Source organism: Gambusia affinis, linkage group LG15 (assembly GCF_019740435.1).
Source record: "Gambusia affinis linkage group LG15, SWU_Gaff_1.0, whole genome shotgun sequence".
NCBI lineage: Eukaryota > Metazoa > Chordata > Actinopteri > Cyprinodontiformes > Poeciliidae > Gambusia > Gambusia affinis.
The window spans coordinates 6288560-6310925 of NC_057882.1; the positions used below are offsets into that span (position 1 = coordinate 6288560).

Consider the following 22366-nt stretch of genomic DNA (forward strand, 5'->3'; position numbering starts at 1 on the left):
CAATTGTGAGGGAAAGTCGATCAGTGATTAAAGTGTTTTGGGGATTTTCCCGACGCTACTGAGTCGCTAGATGCAGCCCGCCAAACACAACAGCCTCAAAGTTCTTCCTTATTGAAATCACAGAGAAGACGTGGAAACAGCGCCCCCAAAATCCCGCTGCTGGTCAAACGGCGCATTACATCCGTATTGTTAAGAACTACCATAGAGAATGGATGGGAAAAGTTAAGGAATTTAAGCTTAACTATTTACGCCGCCCGCGCGGGAGACCGGGGTTCGATTCCCCGACGGGGAGGCACAACTTTTTAATTTTTTTTAAGCAAACAGTTTAGACGCATACAGCCGAGTTTCCAGGCCAACTAACATGCAGAGCAATTATTTCACAGTAGCTACTGAGGGAGGTAAATATGTCCATTTACTTTTGAAAGTAGTCATTGCTCTATTAATAGCAATGAATTAAATGGAGATCAAACAACAAATACAGTAAATTTATTTAGTGTGGTGAGGTAGATTTGATCATTAATAAGAACTCATAAGGATTAGATTGTCCTGTCAACTACAGGAGTTAGTTTATGATTGTATCAAGAGCAGCTTTGATGTTGTATGTTGGTCCTTTTACTTTGTATGAGTGGCGCCCCCCAGTGGACACTAGGGCAAATAGACGGTGTTTACAACGTAAACTCTTATTGATGATATGTATTAACTTGGTGAGACAGCCAAGATCTGGAGCCAAGACCCAAAGTAAGTTTTATAATCTATTTCTAGATATTCATTTATAGAAATGAATATCTAAAAGCTTATTGTCGGTTTTGTTTGTCTAATAATTACCATCATGTTGTAACCACAGTAGAAACTGAGACCTCTGTGGTCTCTGTCTGTATTCATAGCAGGTGTTTTCTGCAGAGCTGGTTTCTGCTCTCGCCTCTGAAGAGAAAAATTACATAAAATGCACATTTTGAGGCTGAGATACAGAGAGTACTGACAGAGTCCAAATACTTGGTCATTACTTGGACTGAGTAAGTTTCTGACGATGCCAGAGACATTGAGGCTCTCTGGCATCGTCATGAAGCAGAAGGTCTAAGTTGTGATGCGCTGTTAATTTTATTTTTTTTCCCCTGTCATATAAGGGCCTACTGTCCCTTATATGACAGTAGGCTGACAGGAAAGGGGAAGAGAGAGGGGGGAAAAGTCGCCGGGTCTGGGAATCGAACCCACGATGGCTGCATCAAGGACTCAAGGCCTCCAAACGAGGGTCACGCTATCCCCTACGCCACCACAGCACGCCCCCATGTGCTGTTAATTTAATCTGACTCAATGACTTGAGCTGTTATTTGTGATCATTAATAAAACAATGATGTGGTTTTGCTGCACATCCTGTTGATTCAGTTAGTGTGAAACTAAACTTATTGTAACATAATATGAACAACGCCTTGATTCTGATGAACAAAACGACCCACTGAAGCCACTAAACTTTGAAATTATTGCATGAATAATTTAAAGTTGAGTTGTAAAGTTAGAAATAATGTTTATCATTTTATTAAAAGCTTATATTATAACTGTTCGCTGCAGAGACATTTTGAGACTCTATGAAACGTGAAGCTGTTTCAGATTAAAGTTGTTTCTGTCGTTTAGATATTCATTAAAAGATAAGAGGAAGCAGCAGGTCTGGTTTGGTGTCTCCAGTTCCAGGAAGCTGTGAAGGCTTGTTTTCTGTCCCTCAGCTCTCTCTACTTCCTCTCAGACCACTCTGAGGTTTAGTTCTTGTTGCCGCCCCGTGTGAAGCAGCTGTGGTGACAGCAGAGTTTCAGCAGCTGGTAGTCAAAACGTGCTGCTTGTTCATCATGAAGGTTGTGCTGCTGCTGATGGTGCTGCTCACAGGTAATCATCCTGTTCTGATCTAGTTTGTGTTGTTACAGTTCTGTGTGTTTCTACATGCAGGATGTTCAGTGTTTTTAATTGAAGAACTTCCATCTTGTCTCTGAAGGTTCTGGTTCTTGTTAGAAACTTTCTCAGATCAAATCAGCTGCAGAGACGAAGCTCTGCTGATCACTGACATGTTGTAGTTTCAGTTGGTTTTAGTTTCAGACTTTAAGAGTCATTGAAGTCAATGATGAACATAAAATTATATTAAACCACCTAATTACAATAAACTGGTTTCTGTCTGTGAAATGAGCCAGAGATGGAGACGTTTAACTTGTTAATATTCTGTTTTCAGTGTCAGGATGTGACGGCATGAGAGTTGTTGGTCAGACGGGTCAGAATGTGACTCTGCCCTGTAAATATGATATAAAATACCATGGAGCAGTAGAAGTTTGCTGGGTAAAAGGAGAAATACCAGCATATGGCTGCAACAATCAGCTCCTCTCTACAAACGGATATAAAGTTGAGACCAGAGCTTCCAGCAGGTATCAGCTACTGGGACGACTGGATCAAGGAGACGTTTCTCTGACCATCCTCAACTTCACAGACGAAGATGCTGGAAGATACGGCTGCAGAGTGAATATAAGAGGACCATTCAATGATGAAAAACATCAATTTGACTTGGCATTTGAAAGAGGCAGACCAGCTGCAGCTCAGACTGCAGGTAGAAACCTGCAGCAAGAAGCTTGTGTCTGCAGGGTCCAGATGATTCAGATTTTAATTTAAATGTTTATTTTCTGAAGCCAATTATCAAAAACTGGACAAAACCATCAAATTACAATTCAAATGTTTAAATGATTTTGATAAAAATCTTCTAATTAATCAATTGCTTCATTTCCTAAAATGTTGTCAGCTTTGATGGGTAGAATTGGTTCCGGACTGAATCAGATGGTGAGCTGTCAGATGAAACAGTTCAGTTTATTATCAACCAAACAGACTAGCAGCACCTAAAATTCTCCTTCTTAAAATTATTCCTGGCTGTAATTTATGACACAAACACTTTTCTTGTTTTTCAGTAACCCCGTTAATATTTTATTATAAGAAGAAGTCAAATCTAAACACTAACGTGTTGGGCTTAGACACTTTGTTAGCATCTTAACTCGTTTAGGTAGAAAATGTCCTTCTTTTCAACCAACAGCTCAATCACTAAAATTTAATTTCTAACTTTGGGATTTTTCAGATGTTCAGTTGAACACGACCTGGAAAGAAGTTTGTTTTGATTGAACTTGATCCCTGATGATGCTTTGTTTGTGTCCAGCTCCAACCAGCTGGGCTCCATCAGAACCTCAGACGTCCTCAGAGAGACCAGCTGCTGCTCAGACTGCAGGTAGAAACCTGCAGCAAGAAGCTTGTGTCTGCAGGGTCCAGATGATTCAGTCTGATCAAAGTGTGAAACTTCCTGTTAGTAAAACAGGAAGTTGATTCTAAGACAGATAAATCAGAAACTGTCATGTTTGTTCTGTCTGCACAAATCTCTCCCTCTTCTCTGTAATCAAGCTTCTGATGCTGCTTGACTTAAAAAAATTATTTATCTGAAGATTGTATTTTGAGACATGACAGCAAAATTACGACTGATTTAAAAAATTTCTTTCTCTTTCTCCACCTGAAAGCATTTTATTATTACAGATATTTTGTGGACATATAAGGAGCTTTTATAACAGGATGTCTGTGCATCCTTAAAAAGTCTTAAATTCATGTATCTAAAATGAAGGCCTTCAAATGTCTTAAATTAATTAAGTCGGCCTTAAATCCATTAATCTCAGGCCTTATTTTTTGTTTTGAAAACTGTTTAATCTCTTATATTCCATGTAGATTTTTTTCTGTTTTGTTGTTGTTCTTGCTGGTCCTTTCTGTCAGGAAAAAGCTTGAGTCACACTCAGAAATTGTCATTGCGTTTTGCTAAGGTTGCAGCTACCGCTAACTAGCTGCTAATATACCTTTGCTACCTATCATGGGTAAGTCCAAGTTCATCGTCAGTTGGCCGGACGATCCTCAGTTTTGTTGCTAAACCCGTACAATGCTAGGTTCTAAACACTCGGCCTTACGGGGTTTAGGCTGCAGAGATCCATATGCAGAGTTAGAGTCACACAGCTGCTGCCCAGAGACAAACAGACCAGAAATGTCTCAGTTGATCTGCTCTGGCACGACTAAAGCTCCCCAGGAAACGACCGGTTCTGATGCTACTTCAACCTTTCAGTTCAATTCAATTGATCAACGCTTTCACACTGTTCAGTCACCTGTGATTTTTGACCTTGCAAGTAGGATTCACATCTTTCTACAAGTATTCACAACCCCCGACGTAAGACTTTGTTCACTCTAACAAGCTGTTCTAAAATGATCTGCTTTCATTTCCTCTTTCAGCAGATCAGCTGACCACAGAGAGCCTCCTGACTTCAGCTGAGGTGAGGAACATGATGACCCAGTCAGCTTTAATTAATGTCTGATGTGACTGAGGGAAAACTGCAGTTAAAACCTGGATGTTAAACAACACAAATGTAACACACAGACAACATTCAAACAGTGACAGTTTTCATCGAACCTGTCCCTGTTTGAAAACCGGAGCTGATTTTAGAGACATTTAAAAACAGCAGTGCTTCCATCCCAGTCAAACAACCTGACAGGTTTCTGAACAGTAATGATCACTTCCTGAAGGATTTGATGATCATTCATGTGTCTCTGTTGCAGCATCAGCAGGAGGGCAGCATGCTGTCTCTGGGTCTGCTGCTGGTGGTTCTGGTCACTGCAGTTGGACTCTTCAGGAAGGGTGAGTTTGCTGTGGCTGATTTAGCATCAGTCAAGGACAAATGGTGAATGTGTGAACCTTTAAAAGGGAAATTCCTCAAAATGAGAGCCAGTTATCATGTTTGTTGGACCCTGCAAACCGGATCAGCGAGATACTGCTCTCAGTTTTATCAGAACTGCCCCACCACCTGCTGAGCAACCTGGCCACGCTAACAAAGGCTGTTCATTTTTATTTCTTAGCAATAACTTCTATTTAAAGCATGGAGCGGCTTCTTCTTGACTTTAACTAGGATAAAGCCATAAACAAAAATCACTGTTTTATTAGAGATCGGTGGTTTTTATCTCCCATCTCAGCTTTTGCTCTGCTGACTTTTTCTACTTTACTTGCAATGTGTCACATTTTGTTTCGATGGCAATTCTTGGATATGTTTGCACAATATTTTTGCTTTTTTTTTGTCCTTGTTGTCCTTAATTCTACTAATTAAATACGATCACATACACAGAAGATGAACATAGCTGTCATTGAGCAGTGCACCAATGATGGCCGTCGGTGTCTATGGGTGGATTTTAAAGCATGGTCACCAGATCAGAACCGGTGACCATGTTTATGTTCTTCAGCCATTGTTTATGTTGAGATTGTTGTCTGTTGTCTGGCTTCTTCTGCTGCAGAATTATGACGTAATTATGACATAAAATTATGAGATAAAATGCGATCTAACTGTTCAGACTGCAGATGCTTTGAAATCTATTAAATGCTTATCTGATTTACTTCCACATATAGTAGTTGCATAAATTTGATTTTTCCTTAGTCTTTTTTACAGCAGTCTGAACGGCTCAATTCAGATCTATTCAGACTGACATTGGGTCGCATACGCCTGCAGTCTGAACGCAGCTTCACTAGACTAAATTTCCCACTCCTGCTGCACATGGTGAATTACGGTGGTAGAGGAATGGTGATCTGGGTTTGTTTTTCCCCCACAGGACCAGAACACCTCGAAGACTGTGATTGGACCAGAACCTCCTGTGTTTACCAGACAGTTCTGGAGTCAGAAGTGAACCAATCTGTCCAGCAGCTGGAGAGGAAAACAACCACTGAGGCCGTTTACTGCTGCTGGTGATTCTACCAGCTCTGGGACAAGAGTTGGGCTCGATTATTTTATATTTTTAAAATTGGTTCTGGTGTTTTTGTTTACAGCAAGATGCTGTGACTTGACTGTGACTCTTTGATTCTCCTTCTGTTCGTTTCTAGAAACTCTGAACCGTTTCTGACATCAAAAGGTTAAAGGTCGCCGTCAAACTGAACTGTGGATTCATTCATGACTCGGCTTCATGAGCCCCTCCTGGAAACTTTGATGCATCGTCATCGTCATCACTCAGTGATGAGAGGAAGCGGCTGAAACCTCAAACCTCATGGAAAGTTTCAGTCCAACTCAGCCAGGAGTCGCTTAACTCCCAGGATGCAAAGCGTCCCCAGGGGTTTTACATTTTTCCTAGTAGCTAACATTTGACCATGATGTGTGCAGTTCTGACTTTAGCCCAGGTGATCAATACAGGTAAGAGAGGAAAGAAGGATCTGAAATGGCCAGACATGTTAATAGAGAAGCACACGTTTGTTTAATATGGTGTCACTTTTTTCATTTTTATCATGTCGCTTTTATTTCAATGTTATTAGAAGAGGTTCTTAAAAGAATGTATTAAAAATTAAAAATGGACATCTACAGCGGACACAAGGAAAAGTACGTAACAATGCCCAAACAACATGCTCAACATGCAGTTTCAACATTAAGCAGCTAAATAAAAAACATGCTAAAGTTTCATAGTCGTCAAAACACACTGCAACACTATAGTGCAACACTGTCTTGGCAACATAAGCAACCTTTAATGTTAAGGCACAAAAACATAAATTCAGCATTACCATTAATGTTATATGGTCTTAATCCGTGTTATATAAAAAATTCCCACTTGGCTCCTGTAATCTGTAATCCCTGCATCATCCCTGTGGGCAATATACATTTTGTAAATCCCATGGATTCTATTGGCTCTGGAAATTTTGGGAATTCCTCCTGTGAGGCCTGCCTGCATGGACTAATAATAATATTAAAATGCCTAATAATTTGATGTGTCCAGGAGACATTGTTTTAAACTGTAAGCTTTTTAAACATCTGAGCTGTTTCTATTAAGTCGATCATATAAAAGGACTTTTTTAATATGACAAAACTCTCACTGTTTTTTAAATGTATTATACAATTATAGTCCTGTGTTGATAAATTCAATTTAGAGAATCTGTATCTGTGTGACTGCATTTCATAACTTACACTTATTTTGACCATTATTAGTCTAATACCAAGACGTAGTTTTGGTTGAGTAACCATTTTACATTATTTTTTTGCACGTTGTCCTGGAATTTTGTCAACGTCATGTAGCTACATTTGGAATTGGTTTTGGTCTGAACAGTCTTGACTCCATCTCTGGTCATTACAGAGATGGAAATAGTCACCCAGAATAACAACAAGTTGAAGCGGATTTTAAATATCTGAAAATCAATTTTCTTTTTGTACAAATGTAAAAACAAAAAATGAATAGCATAAAGCTAACGTTAGTCACGTGATCCAGTCAGTCCCGGGTGTGGACCGCCGCCATCTTTAGGAGATTTGAGCGGCCATGTTGAAAACGAGCTGAGAGATTTGGAAAAATGTTGGCATCTCCCAAGGAAAAAGTAAGTGTGGTGTTCCAGATAGTAAATATAACAATTCGCCAGTGGTGGCGCTCTTGCGTTATACAAGAGCGTGAGCTGGACCGCAGAAGAAGAAAAAGGGGTTCCATGTTCGATAATAAAAGTTTGCCATGTGTTGTTCCAGTTGCCTACTTGGACATCATTTATTTTAACCCAGTGTTTCATACACAACAGAATTTTGGCGACGAGGATGGGATGTTCAAGTTGGAAAGCACAGAGTACGCAGGGAGCGGCTCCATAGAGGCAAAACGGGACCGTAAAAGCCGAGCGTTTTGGTGAGTGAAAGGACCGCCGAACCAGAGCTACAAAGATGGCGTTTGGAAAGCCAGAAGATTTTCACTTCGAGGAAAGTGAGGAAAGTTTTGACAACTACCGCGAGCGTTTGGAGCAGTATTTTGCGGCAAACGACTTGGACACTAACGAGGAGAAAACTAAGTCGGTGTTTCTCACGGTGGTGGGAAAAAGATCCCATAGCTTGCTCATGGACCTATGTGCTCCGGATAAACCATCAGAGAAAAGCTATGAGGAGTTGGTGGAGTTGCTGCAGAGGCACTACGTACCAAAGACGAACTTTATTGCAGAAAGGTGCAAGTTTCACGGAAGAAACCAAAAAGACAACGAAACTATCAGTGAGTACGTGGCTAGTTTACGAAAATTAGCAGCTACATGTAAATTTGGGACTTTCTTAGATGAAGCACTGCGTGATAGATTTGTCTGTGGGGTAAAGAGCAGTGAGCTCAGAGATCGGCTGCTCAGCACCGCGCACACCAAAGACTTGACGCTGCCGCTGGCTGTAGAAATGGCGTTCTCCTTTGAAGTAACTAAGGACAGTGCACAGCAATTTGCACAGAAAGCGTTCAAGGCTCATGTAGTGGATAAGAAAGCTAAAACACAATACCGCGAAGCTGAGAAGAATAGAGCTACCGGGAAGCCCTGTTATCGCTATGTGGAAAAGTCACAACCCAATGACTGCAGGTTTAAAGAAAGCGAGTGCCATGAGTGTAAGAAGAAGGGACACATAGCAAAAGCCTGTCGACATCAAGAAAGAAGGAGGCCGTTCGAGTACGACCAAGGGAACCATGCATCTGGATGTGAAGAGACGATCCAGCGCTCTCAAGCAGCGCCATGATGTCGGCGTTCTTCAACAGCAGGATGTCTGCAGCTGGCCTGGTCCGCAGTACCCTCATGAAGGTGCGCCTCAGTATGCAGATCCTGGCAACAAGCACGAGTTTAAAGGGGATTCAGACGACAACCAATTTCTGTCACATCAAGTCAGAGAAGACAGAGCAGCCAGTGATGTTGTGGTTCAGTGCAAAATGGAAGCTGCACCAAACTCTGACACTATTCCAGATCGGGCATCGGACAGTCCAGATTTTGGTTTGTTTGAAATGAACACAGGTAATGGTGACATTGTTAAGCCTTATTATGTGTATGTCAGTGTAAATGGTTCAAGAGTGAAGATGGAACTAGACACTGGTGCCGCAGTGTCAGTGATATCTGAAAATCTGTATAAGCGCAGATTTAAATCAGTCAAACTTAGTTCAGCAAATTGTGTACTTAAAACGTACAGCCAAGAGTCATTACCGCTGATGGGTAAATTTGTGGCAAAAGTGAAATGTAAAGAGACCACTAAAAAACTAGAACTGTTAGTAGTAAAAGGAAGAGGCCCTGCTTTGATGGGTAGAGACTGGATTAGCCAGCTGAAGCTAGACTGGTCACAGGTGAATAGAGTGGCTCCAGAAACAGTGGAAGATGTATGTGCTCAGTATGCATCAGTGTTCAACCCTGAGTTAGGCAAGTTGAAGGGTATTAAAGCCAAGCTACATGTTGCTCCAGAAGCAGTGCCGAAGTTCCATAAACCAAGAAATGTTCCATATGCATTAAGAGAAGCTGTGGAAAAGGAACTGACTAAATTGGAGGCAGAAGGAGTTATTTCACCCACTAATTACAGTGAGTGGGCTGCTCCAATAGTGTGCATACCTAAAAAGGATGACAGTGTGAGATTATGTGGAGACTACAAGGTCACCATAAATCCATGGTTAAACGTGGACCAGTATCCACTTCCAAAAACGCAAGATCTGTTTGCAAAATTAGCAGGAGGTCAGAAATTCACCAAACTAGACTTATCTCAGGCTTACCAGCAAGTCCAGTTAGAGGACAGCTCTAGGTGTTACCTGACCATAAACACTCACAAAGGGCTGTACCAATACAACAGGTTGCCTTATGGTGTTGCAAGTGCTCCTGCAATTTTCCAGAAAATAATGGATCAAGTACTTCAGGGCATGGATGGGGTTATCTGCTATCTTGATGATATTTTGATAACTGGTAAAGATGCAGCAAGCCACCTGACTAACTTAAAGGAGGTCCTTAAAAGGCTCGAAAGCTACAACCTTAGGGTAAAGCGAGAAAAGTGTGAGTTCATGAAAGACAGTGTTTCATATTTAGGACATGTCATTGACGCCACCGGCATTCATCCTATGAAGGAAAAGACAACTGCCATTCAGAAGGCTCCAGTTCCAAGAAATGTAACTGAACTTAGGTCATTCTTGGCTCTGTTAAACTACTATGGAAAGTTTATTCCAAACTTATCGACTCTTATCCAGCCAATGTCAGCATTGCTGCACAAAGACGCAGACTGGGTTTGGTCAGAAAATTGTCAAAATGCCTTTGAGAATGCAAAGAAGGCTCTTCAATCTGACAAAATATTGGTACATTTTGATGCAGAACTGCCAATTATCTTGGCATGCGATGCATCTCCTTATGGAGTTGGTGCTGTAATCAGTCACCAAATGAAAGATGGAAGCGAAAGACCGATTGCATTTGCATCACTTAATGCTAACTAAGACAGAACAAAATTACTCACAGATTGAAAAAGAAGCACTTGGTTTAGTGTTTGGTGTTATGAAGTTTCATGACTACCTTTATGGTAGGAAATTCATTTTGGTGACGGACCATAAACCATTGTTAAAAATCTTGGGACCAAAAACAGGTGTGCCTACGCTAGCTGCTGCTAGATTGCAAAGATGGGCTCTAATCCTAGCTGCATACAAGTACGAGATTCAGTACAAAAGATCTGAGCAACATAGTAATGCAGATGCTTTATCAAGGTTACCGATGAAACCAAGTGTGGATGTGGTGTCAAACCCTATTTACAAAGTATCTTACCTTGACGAGTTACCTATTACTGCAAGGGAGATAGCAAAAGAAACAGACAAAGATCCTGTGTTAAAGGTGGTGAAACAGTTAGTGTTAACTGGCTGGCCTAAACATGTGCAGGATGAGTTGCTGAAGCCATATTTTCAGAGACGTTTTGAGCTGACTGTTGAAGATGATTGTCTGCTGTGGGGGTTACGAGTGGTGGTTCCTAAGAAATTAAGGGATCAGTTGATTTCTGAACTGCATGAACACCACTGGGGCATGGTAAAGATGAAGTCCCTCGCCAGAAGTTTATTCTGGTGGCCAGCAGTAGATGAGTGCATTGAACAGGAAGTCAGTGAGTGTACCATTTGTCAAAAGCAGCGTAGTATGCCTTGTACTGCACCAGTGCATAAATGGAAATGGGCTGCAAGCCCCTGGGAGAGAATCCATCTAGACTTTGCAGAGGACCACAAGCAGATGTTTCTGGTAGTTATGGATGCCTATGCTAGATGGCCTGAGATTATTCCTATGCATACTACTACTTCAGTTAAAACCATTGAAACACTGAGGAATTTGTTTGCTGCTTACGGGTTACCAAAAGAAGTTGTAACAGATAATGGTCCTCAGTTTGTTTCACAAGAGTTTGAGGCATTTCTAAAGAAAAATGGAGTGCAGCACATTAAGTCACCTGCATACCACCCTGCCAGCAATGGATTAGCAGAGCGCTTAGTCCAAAATCTTAAAAGGTCGCTAGCAAAGAATCGAGCCATAGGTGGTATGACACTTGAGCACTGTGTTGCAAATTTTCTTTTAGGGTATCGAAACACACCCCATACAACTACAGGGAAAACTCCTGCTGAGTTATTTCTAAAACGACAGGTTCGAACAAGACTGTCACTCATCAGACCCCAGTTCTCTCAGAGAATGCAAACCAAAACAGAACCAACTCTTCCACGTGTTCGAGTTTTCACAGTAGGTCAACCTGTATTGGTTAAGAATTACAGGGGAGGGGAGAAGTGGTTGAATGGAGTTGTACAAGAAATCCTGGGTCCTGTAACTTACAGTGTGGAAGTAAATGGAAAGTGTGTTAAAAGACATGTAAATCAGATTCTGGGTGTAAATGGAAATCCAGCTCATTTGACACAAACAGACTCTGGTGCTGGAAACTTTTGGAATGATGATGATCTCGATACAACCGAAGATGTGGATCAACAGATGGAAGAAAAAACTGTTGGGAATCAACCAATAGACTTGCCATCATCTACAGTTGAAAGAAACACTCGTCCAGTGAGGAACCGGCGACCTCCTGATAGACTGAACTTGAAATTGCAACTCTAAATGAGGGTTTAAAAAAAGAAAAGTGCTTCTTAATTTTCAGTTGTATTTGTTTTAAAAAAAAAAAAAAACTGAAAAATGTTTACTGAAAAATGTTTGATTGAGAAGTATTGATTTTACAGGGGAGGAGCTGTGGTGTTCCAGATAGTAAATATAACAATTCGCCAGTGGTGGCGCTCTTGCGTTATACAAGAGCGTGAGCTGGACCGCAGAAGAAGAAAAAGGGTTCCATGTTCGATAATAAAAGTTTGCCATGTGTTGTTCCAGTTGCCTACTTGGACATCATTTATTTTAACCCAGTGTTTCATACACAACAGTAAGCGTATTTAATATTTTACTTATTTCAGGTTTAATGGCATCCTTTCAACCTTGTTCTTTTAAGTAGCTGTGTAGTTTCGCGGTGTTTTTTCAGCCATTAAAACATCGCTAACTGAGTGACGCAGTTAAATTTATTCTCTGTTAGCACCGCTTGGTTAGTTGTGAAAACAGTTTTTGTTGCTACTCGGCATGTTTACGCTTTCTTAGGAAAACTGTAACTATAAAAACGACCTAATATTTTAGGCTAAGTAAGATATATTTTAGGTGTTTACATGGTCTTTTTTTTGGACTGTACAGCATAGGCGTAACTTCCCGAAGAACTGGTGTGGACATGTCCCCACCAATATTTCCTTCATTATTTTTCTTTATGTGCCTGAATCTGTGTGCGGACAGTAACTCTGCAGCAGCTGCGCGCTGTATTCAAATCATTAACTTACAGTTAATGTTTGTAAAACGTAAATGGCAAGTCCGCTCATTGATCTAGTGGATTGGACCTCATGTGGCTTACTGTGCGTGGCAGTGCTTTACATGCTCTATTGTTTTACATTGAGTCAGTAATATCAGTGGTGGGGAAAAGACACAATCAAGCAAAGAATCTGAAGAAGGAACGAATAGTTTTGATATTTATTGTCAAGACTACGACAGCAAGATGACAAGGTCCAAATGGATCACATTTCACAGGTAAACCTTTAACAAGGTTTAATTAATAAATATATATAAAGAAAGTGAAGAGTGGGTTAGCTATGCTAGCTGTGCTGTTGCTGCGCAGTTCACCAAGTGAAAGACATTATGTAGATTAATTAGATTGCGTTCATTTTAACATATTTATATTTGTAGTATGTTTAATACATGCTAAAAATGTACTTTTGAAAGGTACTATTAATCTCACAAACCTGATCAGGATATATAAAGGTATTAATTAAGACTTTAAGGCACTCACATGTAAGTTTTGGCTTTATTCTTAGCACTAAAAAACACAAGGTGCTGTATTGGTATTAGCTCGTCATCTTTTAGCTAACATTACCTGAATCCAATTGCATTACTGAACTCAGTTTGTTAGTTTGGGGGGAAAACTCAAAGTTATTTGCATTTTGCTGGTTTGCTGCCATCATTCTAGCACACACCTGAGTAGCTCTGCACAGCAGCAGCAGCAGCAGCAGGTCTCCTTCACTGCCGCACAGGTATAAACCTGCGCGAGCGTCAGTGACCAGGTTGTATTTAAAGGAGGCGTGGAAAAACAAGTTACGACGTGTTAACGGATTAAACAGTTTTCCCTACTGAAAAAAGTGACAAAAGTCACAGACATGGGAAGTGCGGAAGTCCATACTGTATCAAATCGATATAGGATTAACAGAGAGTTGGCCTCTTTAAGGTGAAAACAACAAACAGCTTCCAGTACAGGAGGGTCAAGGTTGACTCTGTGGGCAGGCTGTACCGCCACATGCAGGCAGCCACTCCGTGTTCTCACAGTGGATAAAATCGGTACAGGCATGGTGCGTTTTCATGGCATTCCTCGTTAGTATAGTGGTGAGTATCCCCGCCTGTCACGCGGGAGACCGGGGTTCGATTCCCCGACGGGGAGGCACAACTTTTTAATTTTTTTTTTATTTTTTATGTAAACAGTTTGGACGCATACAGCCGAGTTTCCAGGCCAACTAACATGCAGAGCAATTATTTCACAGTAGCTACTGAGGGAAGTAAATATGTCCATTTACTTTTGAAAATAGTCTGTCATTGCTCTATTAAAAGCAATGAATTAAACGGAGATCAAACAACAAATACAGTAAATTTATTTAGTGTGGTGAGGTAGATTTGATCATTAATAAGAACTCATAAGGATTAGATTGTCCTGTCAACAGGAGTTAGTTTATGATTGTATCAAGAGCAGCTTTGACGTTGTATGTTGGTGCTTTTACTTTGTATGAGTGGCGCCCCCCAGTGGACACTAGGGCAAATAGACGGTGTTTACAACGTAAACTCTTATTGATATGTATTAACTTGGTGAGACAGCCAAGATCTGGAGATGTTATCAAAGTAAGTTTTATAATCTATGTCTAGATATTCATTTCTAAAAATAGGAATGAATATCTAAAGGCTTATTGTCGGTTTTGTTTGTCTAATAATTACCATCATGTTGTAACCACAGTAGAAACTGAGACCTCTGTGGTCTCTGTCTGTATTCATAGCAGGTGTTTTCTGCAGAGCTGGTTTCTGCTCTCGCCTCTGAAGAGAAAAATTACATAAAACGCACATTTTGAGGCTGAGATACAGAGAGTACTGACCGAGTCCAAATACTTGGTCATTACTTGGACTGAGTAAGTTTCTGACGATGCCAGAGACATTGAGGCTCTCTGGCATCGTCATGAAGCAGAAGGTCTAAGCTGTGATATGCTGTTAATTTAATCTGACTCAATGACTTGAGCTGTTATTTGTGATCATTAATAAAACAATGATGTGGTTTTGCTGCACATCCTGTTGATTCAGTTAATGTGAAACTAAACGTATTGTAACATAATATGAACAACGCCTTGATTCTGATGAACAAACGACCTACTAAAGCCACTAAACTTTGAAATTATTGCATGAATAATTTAAAGTTGAGTTGTAAAGTTAGAAATAATGTTTATCATTTTATTAAAAGCTTATATTATAACTGTTAGCTGCAGAGACATTTTGAGACTCTATGAAACGTGAAGCTGTTTCAGATTAAAGTTGTTTCTGTCGTTTAGATATTCATTAAAAGATAAGAGGAAGCAGCAGGTCTGGTTTGGTGTCTCCAGTTCCAGGAAGCTGTGAAGGCTTGTTTTCTGTCCCTCAGCTCTCTCTACTTCCTCTCAGACCACTCTGAGGTTTAGTTCTTGTTGCCGCCCCGTGTGAAGCAGCTGTGGTGACAGCAGAGTTTCAGCAGCTGGTAGTCAAAACGTGCTGCTTGTTCATCATGAAGGTTGTGCTGCTGCTGATGCTGCTCACAGGTAATCATCCTGTTCTGATCTAGTTTGTGTTGCTACAGTTCTGTGTTTCTACATGCAGGATGTTCAGTGTTTTTAATTGAAGAACTTCCATCTTGTCTCTGAAGGTTCTGGTTCTTGTTAGAAACTTTCTCAGTTCAAATCAGCTGCAGAGACGAAGCTCTGCTGATCACTGACATGTTGTAGTTTCAGTTGGTTTTAGTTTCAGACTTTGAGTCATTGAAGTCAATGATGAACATAAAATCATATTAAACCACCTAATTACAATAAACTGGTTTCTGTCTGTGAAATGAGCCAGAGATGGAGACTTTTAACTTGTTAATATTCTGTTTTCAGTGTCAGGATGTGACGGCATGAGAGTTGTTGGTTATACGGGTCAGAATGTGACTCTGCCCTGTAAATATGATATAAAACGCCGTGGAGCAGTAGAAGTTTGCTGGGAAAAAGGAGAAATACCAGCATATGGCTGCAACAATCAGCTCCTCTCTACAAACGGATATAAAGTTGAGACCAGAGCTTCCAGCAGGTATCAGCTACTGGGACGACTGGATCAAGGAGACGTTTCTCTGACCATCCTCAACTTCACAGACGAAGATGCTGGAAGATACGGCTGCAGAGTGCAGATAACAGGACCGTTCAATGATCAAAAACATCACTTTGACTTGGCATTTGAAAGAGGTGAGAAATTACTCAGATTTTAATTTTCTTAAGGCAGCAGCTCTTCACACGGGGCAACTGTAGTGACTGTTAATGAAAACTATATTTTCTTAAAATTCATAAAGCTTAGAGACTAAAGTTTAGTTTAACTCTGAGATGTTATCAGTGAAGAAGTAAAGTATAAAGCATCTCCTCTTCCCAAACAGTGACAGCAGCCGATGTTTAGTTCACCTGAATGGTTATGACGGATATCAGGTCTTAATCCTTCAGAACCTGAAGAGGAGTCTATAGAGTTTATAGTTTTAGCCTCCTGTTAAGTGTTGTTGAAGGAACATGGTCCACCATCCCTGAGCAGAACCACATCATTACAGAACAGAACAGAACATCCATTCTTCATTTTCCTTCCAGATTTACCTGTAACCTTCAGAAACTGGTCTAAATTATAATTGTCCAGCTCCTGTCCTCTTGAGTCATCGTCCTGTCAGTTTTAGTTGAGTCTCTGCTCCATCATGGCTCATTCAGGTGGTCCAATATGTCCTCAACATGTCCTGAGGTTCTGCTGAAGAGCCATGACTGGATTCAGGTTTGTGGAACCAGAGAAAGAACTGAAAGATGCAGCAGCACAGCGGCTCTGGAGGACTGACTGTGGACACCATCAATAGTTTTAGTTCTTCAGATATTTGTTGGTTAAAGTCCAAATACCTAAAACTCATCGCTGTATCGACACAGAGCAGAGACACTGGCAGAGAATCATTTAGGTCTGATCTTTTGAACTTTATTAACATTATTTTGGAGAGTTTTCTGAGACGTTTGAACATCGTGTCTCATATTGATCTATTAGTTAGCCGATGATGTTGATGGTGATGCTGTGTTTGTGTCCAGCTCCGACCACCCGGGCTCCATCAGAACCTCGGACGTCCTCAGAGAGACCAGCTGCTGCTCAGACTGCAGGTATCTGTGCATGGAGGCTGCAGGGTCCAGGATGACTCTGTCTCATCAAAGTGTGAAAGATTAAATCTTGTTTTTAAAACAGGAAGTTGGTTCTGAGAAAGAAACATCATTCCCTGTTGTTTTGTAATGTATTTGGTTCAGCATGACTCTCTCCTCTGTTGTCAAGCTGCTGATTCTGCTGTTCTAAACTCATCTGCTTTCACTTCCTCTTCCAGCAGATCAGCTGACCACAGAGAGCCTCCTGACTTCCTGTTCGAATAGCAGCAGCTTCACACAGGAGGTGAGCACCATGAGGTCATCCTGAGAGGCAACAACCAGAAAACACAGTGGCCGATGCGTTCCAGTTAGACTCGTTTCTGCCTCTAGACCAGTGGTCATAATGTTCTGCTGCTTTACCAACATGAGTTTAGAGTGAAATAATTGGTCCGGGTCGCCACAGTGGCAGATTTTATCATGTGTTCTACTTTTAAACCAGAGCTGTGGCTTTCTCAACCAGATGCGGTTCAGAACCACATCGACCATCTGGATCAGACGGACCGCCATGTTGGTCCAGTTCCTGTTGGATCTCAGCAAACAGATCCGATTTGTAAACACAGTCTCATCATCAGGCGGGATCCAAAGCTCATGAACTCTCAGTTGTGTTGAAGCTCAGAACTTGCAGATGAGGATTGCTAGCCTCGTGTTAGCTAGCCTCCAGGTTTGTTTGTTGTGGCTGAAAACTAAAACTATGATGGAACTACAAATCCCATAATTCAGATAATTTATCCCAAGTTTTTCCTGCTTTCAACCTCCTGAGAACATCTTGCATCATCTACATGATGATGCAGATGATTCAAGCCTCTATTGGCTAGTGGACAGTTAGCTAACGGTTGTGAAACTGTCTGTGCACTTGTTGAAGTTGAGTGACCAAGGGTCAAAGTTCACATGGAAGCACTGGAAAACACCAGCTGACAAAGCAGAGCCTGGCTTCCTGAAGATGTAATGCTAATGCACTAATGGCGGAGCAAAGGATTTTTCTTAGCTTTAGCTAAATATTATGCATGTATAGCGCTTTAGCAATAACTGAGGTAATATTTGTAACTAGTGGACTTGGGTAACGCAGCTAGCTTGAATATAAACTATTTCGTTATATTCATGCTGTTTTTTTATATTTGATGTTGATCATAAATTCATCTTAATAATTTATAGAAACTTGCAGAAACTCTTCGTTTCGCTCCATTTCTATCTGCGGTGCTAACTGAGGTTAGCATGGAGCTCTCAGTGTTCTGATTGGTTGCTGCTGTCCATGGCCCCGCCTCCAGATGCTGATGGAAGTGGTTCCTTCAGATCTCCAGTCCTGCTGCTTCCACATGCATGCTGCTCAGAGTTCTGGTTCCGATCCATTCTGCCGGTCCGGCTGTTGGAGAGCAGATAATTGTAGAAGCAGCAGGAGGTTCGCTGGAGTTTGGTTCTCCAGCGGACGAACCAAACTCATCGGTTGATGAGTTTGGTCTGATGACGCTTCATGGTTCTGTCTGCAGCAGCAGCAGGAGGGCAACATGCTGATCGTGGTGCTGGTTCTGTTCCTGCTGGTGGTTCTGCTCACTGCAGCAGGACTCTTCATCATGGGTGAGTTTACTGTGGCTGATTTAGCAGAATAAAGAGCAAAGAGTGAACATGTAGAGGAAGCAACCAGAGCTAGCTGCTAATCAGTTTGGTCCAAACATCACAGGTTTCAGCTGAAGCAGAACCACATCAACAGCTAGAACTTCCTATTTTAATCAGCACTAGAAAACAGACCGTTTGTTCATGAATACGGGTCAAATTTTCACAACTAAACGAGTTCCTGGAGTCAGAAGTGAGGCTTTAGCTTGTCTAATTCAGTTGGTTTTAGTTAGTTGTTTAAAGTGTTTCCTAGTTTTTATTAGTTAAATATTGTTTAGGTAGTTTTAGTTTTTTCACACTTTGGTTGGTTTTTAGGTGGAGAATTCAAAAAAGGTGAAAGTATTGTGATTATGTAAACATGGATTGGGTCATGAATACTCAGCAGAAGAATCCATTTTCTAAAATTTTATTTGGTTTTTGTTGAACAACCAGCTGACTGGAGTTTTCTAACAACTTCTGCTGCTGGCATTTTGTGGCCTAGCGTAGCCTAGCCTAGCCTAGCCTAGTGTAGCTTAGCATAGCGAAGTCGCCAGGAGGAATATAGAAGCCATGATTTACAGACGGCTAAAAAACTAAAATATCACTAAAACGTAACCTTTGAAAGGCTAATGAATAAATTCATAAACACAAAGGATATTAAATCTATAATTTTTGAATGTTATTGGTAGTTTTATAGCAGTTCCAGTTAGTTTTAGTTTTTTACCATTAAATACTGTTTCTATTTATTTCAGTTAACAAAATGTTTCAGTTTTCATAATTTTCAGGGTTTGTGGTCATTTGTTTTAGATTTTCCTGTTTTTGCATCCGATATGCTTTAATTCTTACATTTAATTAAAGTTATAATCTGAAACCAGCCAGATTAGCGTGAAACTGTCAGAGGTTGTACTTTCTGTTTTATTACTGAATCCAAAATGTTTCTGTTTGCAGCCAGAAGATGGAAGCAGCTCAAACTGTGAGTCTTTGATTCTTTCTGTTCATTTTTAGAAACTGAACTGTTTCTGTCACCTAGAGGTTAAAGGTCGTCGTTAAATGAACCGCTGATTCACTCATGACTCGGCTTCTCCTGGAAACATTGATGCATCTTCATCATCATCATCATCTCTCGCCTCGGTGCTCAGAGTGAAACTCAGGCAAAGCGGCTCAATCCTCACCGCAGGTTTCAAGCCGTTTAACTCCCATGATGCAACGCGGCCTTCATCAGCTGCTGCTTCATGACCCGATCAGGAGGTCTGAGCTGAGACTGTCCAGACTTTTAACAGTTTCCAATCAGGCGGTTCTGCTGGCGGTTTAACCCATTAACCCTTTACTGCCTGGATTAATCTGATAAACCAGTTTGATCCGCTCACTCTTTATATTTCATATCTTACTAGTTAATCAGCTAGAAACAACCAAACTCTGCAGCTTTAATATTGAGACCCCTTAATAAGTGAAGCTCTGAGTCAGATTTCCTTTTTCACAAGAAAGCGAAACCTGAGCGTTTTTCTCTGACTCATGTCATCCTGTGGGCGTTCAGCTGATGCAAACAGTTTAAAATGTCACGGTTCAAACGTTGCGATGAGAGTCGAACGTCACGAGACCACCGGGAAGACAAAGAGTTAACCACAGGGTGACAACAAGCTGCAGAAGAAGAAACGACCTTTAATGTTCCTCTCAGTCAGCCACAGAGTGACCCACATCTGCACGTTTAAAGGAGCATTTCTCTCTAAAACCCACGAATCACCACAGCAGGAGTTTCACTCATTCATTTCAGTTACTAAATCAGACAGAAAAACTTTGATTCATTCTCAGCAGAAGAGTAAACTAGTTAAAATTATTTACTTCCTTTAATTTTTATGATTTCAGCTCAGAGAAAAAAACCAAAAAATCTGACAATTAAAATAAAATACAATAAATAAATCTGATCACCTCGAGGTTTTCTTTTATCTCTCATTAAAAATAATAATCCATTAAATTAATTTTGACCTTTAATATATTCCACTGTCTGTTTATTTTTGGAAAATCTAAAATACTTTGGACAAAACAGCCAGAAAAACATAGGAGAGGTTTAAAGATGTTGATTTTATTTCTAGATTTGGGTCTGAAGGTGTTGAAAAGATTTAAAGTGAAACTTTTATTTTTGTTTCCCCTGAAATGTAAAAAGTTGTGTCAATTTAAATGTGCTTTGAGGGTTAATTTATGTCAGTAATTAACTTTAAAATGTGTCAGTGTTTTTTCTACCACAGTTTTTCCTTCCAGTCAGTTTTCCATTAGCATGTCTGGAAGCAGCCTCTGAATTACTGGCCTTTTGTTGCTTCTTTTTGTCCTGGGGAAAGTTAAACAGCTGAACATTTTTCTGTTTTTAATATTCCCACTTCCTGGATTTCAGTTTTTATTATATCACTGAACGATTCCAGCTTCTCTTTGCTGAGTTTCTCTGCAGTTTGTTGTGATTCTTGTAGCTTTAGTGGTTATTAAATCTCAGTGGGTTCTGCTTCATCAACTGGTTCTGGTTCTGGTTCTGGTCCAGGCCTCCCCAGCAGCAGCAGCTCCAGATCCAGTTCAGCTCCACCTCCTCCACCCTGCAGCTGCACCAGCGGGCCTCCGTCGTGGAGAACGTCTACCAGATAGACGGAGCCGCCGACAGGGGAGGAGACTACGAGTTCTGCCCCTGAGGCTCCGCCCACTTCCAGCATCGCCATGGAGACGGAAACATAACGGGAGCCGTCCAATCAGAGCTCAGTTGGCAGGTTGATGTTCAGGTCAGAAGGTCAGGTTAGGATGAGGTTCATCATTAATATTATTATCGTTACTGTTACTAATGTCTGACATGAAGCTTAAATGTTTAAAACGAGGATTAATGAATCATTTTTAATGATCTGAGCTTCGTTTCTGACCGTGATGCTAAACACTGAAACACTCATGAATCAAAACCTGGAAGGTCAGGGGTCAGAGGTCAGAGAGTGGAATGACCTCACTAGAGAGGAAACTTCCTGCTGGGAACCGTTAAACTCTGTGGGGAAACATAAAACTTTCTGCTGGATCAGAACCGGTTCTGGTTGGTGGGGGAACCCAGCGCTTCTGGTTCTGGTTCTGGTTCTGGTTCTGGAGCTCCTGTAAGAAGCAGGTTCTAACCAGACGGCTGCCGTTCTTATTTTTCTGTTTGTGAACTTTGTGATTTTATTTCTGTGTTGATAGAAATAAATTTGACTTATTAATTTCTGCCTGGAAACCTGAGAAACTGTTGATCCATTAAATCCACTGAAAACTTTTTACTGCAGACCATGAACAGAGTCTGACTGACTGAAGGCTGAGGCTCATAGTTAATCTTAATCCCAGTGTAAAGTCAGATTAAAGTGTTTCTGTATTTTAACATCTGTTTCTTTGATGCTTCGTCTCCTTTTTTGTTTTTTTCTTTGTCGTTTTGTGAATCCGTCTGGTTTCCTATGGAAATAAAACCTGACGGTTTTTTTCCAGTCACCTGCCGACATTTGAGACGTTGAACGTGAATCTACAACAACAACCTGGAATATAATCCATATAATCCCTCCCTAATCTGCTCCTCTAAAGCTGAGCTGGGAGTCAGACTGTCTGGATGCTTTGGTCTTCTTCCTACCTTGAAATAACTTCACTATTTATCAGTAATTATATTTAACATCTCAATAAAATCTGTTTAAATTCACTTTTTTGTTATTTTGTTTAAAGTTGAAGCCTGAAAAATGAATCCAGCACTGAGACAAATTTAGACAAAATAATGCAAAACTGAGCAAATTTACAGGAAAATGACAAAATTCATAAAGAAAAAACAAATAAACCATTTAGACTATTTATCAGCAAACAAAAACAAATGACTTAGGTTTTAGTTACACTTTAAAAAATTAATCCAATGAGTTAGGATTTGTAAAAAGATCAGATCGTCCAATTTATTATGATGAAAATTATGTAATTAGACAAAAAAAATAGAGACCAAATTCTGGAGTTTTAA

At 40.6% G+C, this 22366-nt stretch overlaps 1 protein-coding gene and 1 non-coding gene across 7 annotated transcripts; both read left to right on the top strand.

Moving 5' to 3' along the window:
- Window positions 1-1719: 1719 nt before the first annotated feature.
- Window positions 1720-22063, top strand: havcr1 (hepatitis A virus cellular receptor 1). 6 transcript variants are annotated; one of them, XM_044141721.1, is made up of 7 exons: window positions 1720-1875; window positions 2213-2554; window positions 16693-16761; window positions 16980-17041; window positions 18285-18369; window positions 19333-19357; window positions 20912-22063. In XM_044141721.1, exons 1-7 carry the CDS (start codon window positions 1839-1841, stop codon window positions 21054-21056), a joined length of 765 nt encoding a protein of 254 aa, XP_043997656.1. In that variant the 5' UTR covers window positions 1720-1838; the 3' UTR covers window positions 21057-22063. The 6 variants fall into 6 exon arrangements, with proteins under 6 accessions (XP_043997656.1, XP_043997654.1, XP_043997653.1 ...); XM_044141719.1 differs by having other exon boundaries at window positions 1722-1875; window positions 16977-17041; XM_044141718.1 differs by having other exon boundaries at window positions 1723-1875; window positions 18282-18369.
- On the top strand, window positions 13695-13766 carry trnad-guc. Its single transcript has one exon. It is a non-coding gene; the product is annotated as a tRNA-Asp (tRNA).
- Window positions 22064-22366: the final 303 nt, after the last annotated feature.

Bases quoted from the DNA above. Each gene is read 5' to 3' on its own strand.
- havcr1 (XM_044141716.1), top strand. From the start codon at position 1,839: ATGAAGGTTGTGCTGCTGCTGATGGTGCTGCTCACAG. The intron at 16,762-16,976 runs GTATCTGTGCAT...TTCCTCTTCCAG, and splicing joins AGCTGCTGCTCAGACTGCAG to CAGATCAGCTGACCACAGAG. The intron at 19,358-20,911 runs GTGAGTCTTTGA...GTTCTGGTCCAG, and splicing joins AGATGGAAGCAGCTCAAACT to GCCTCCCCAGCAGCAGCAGC.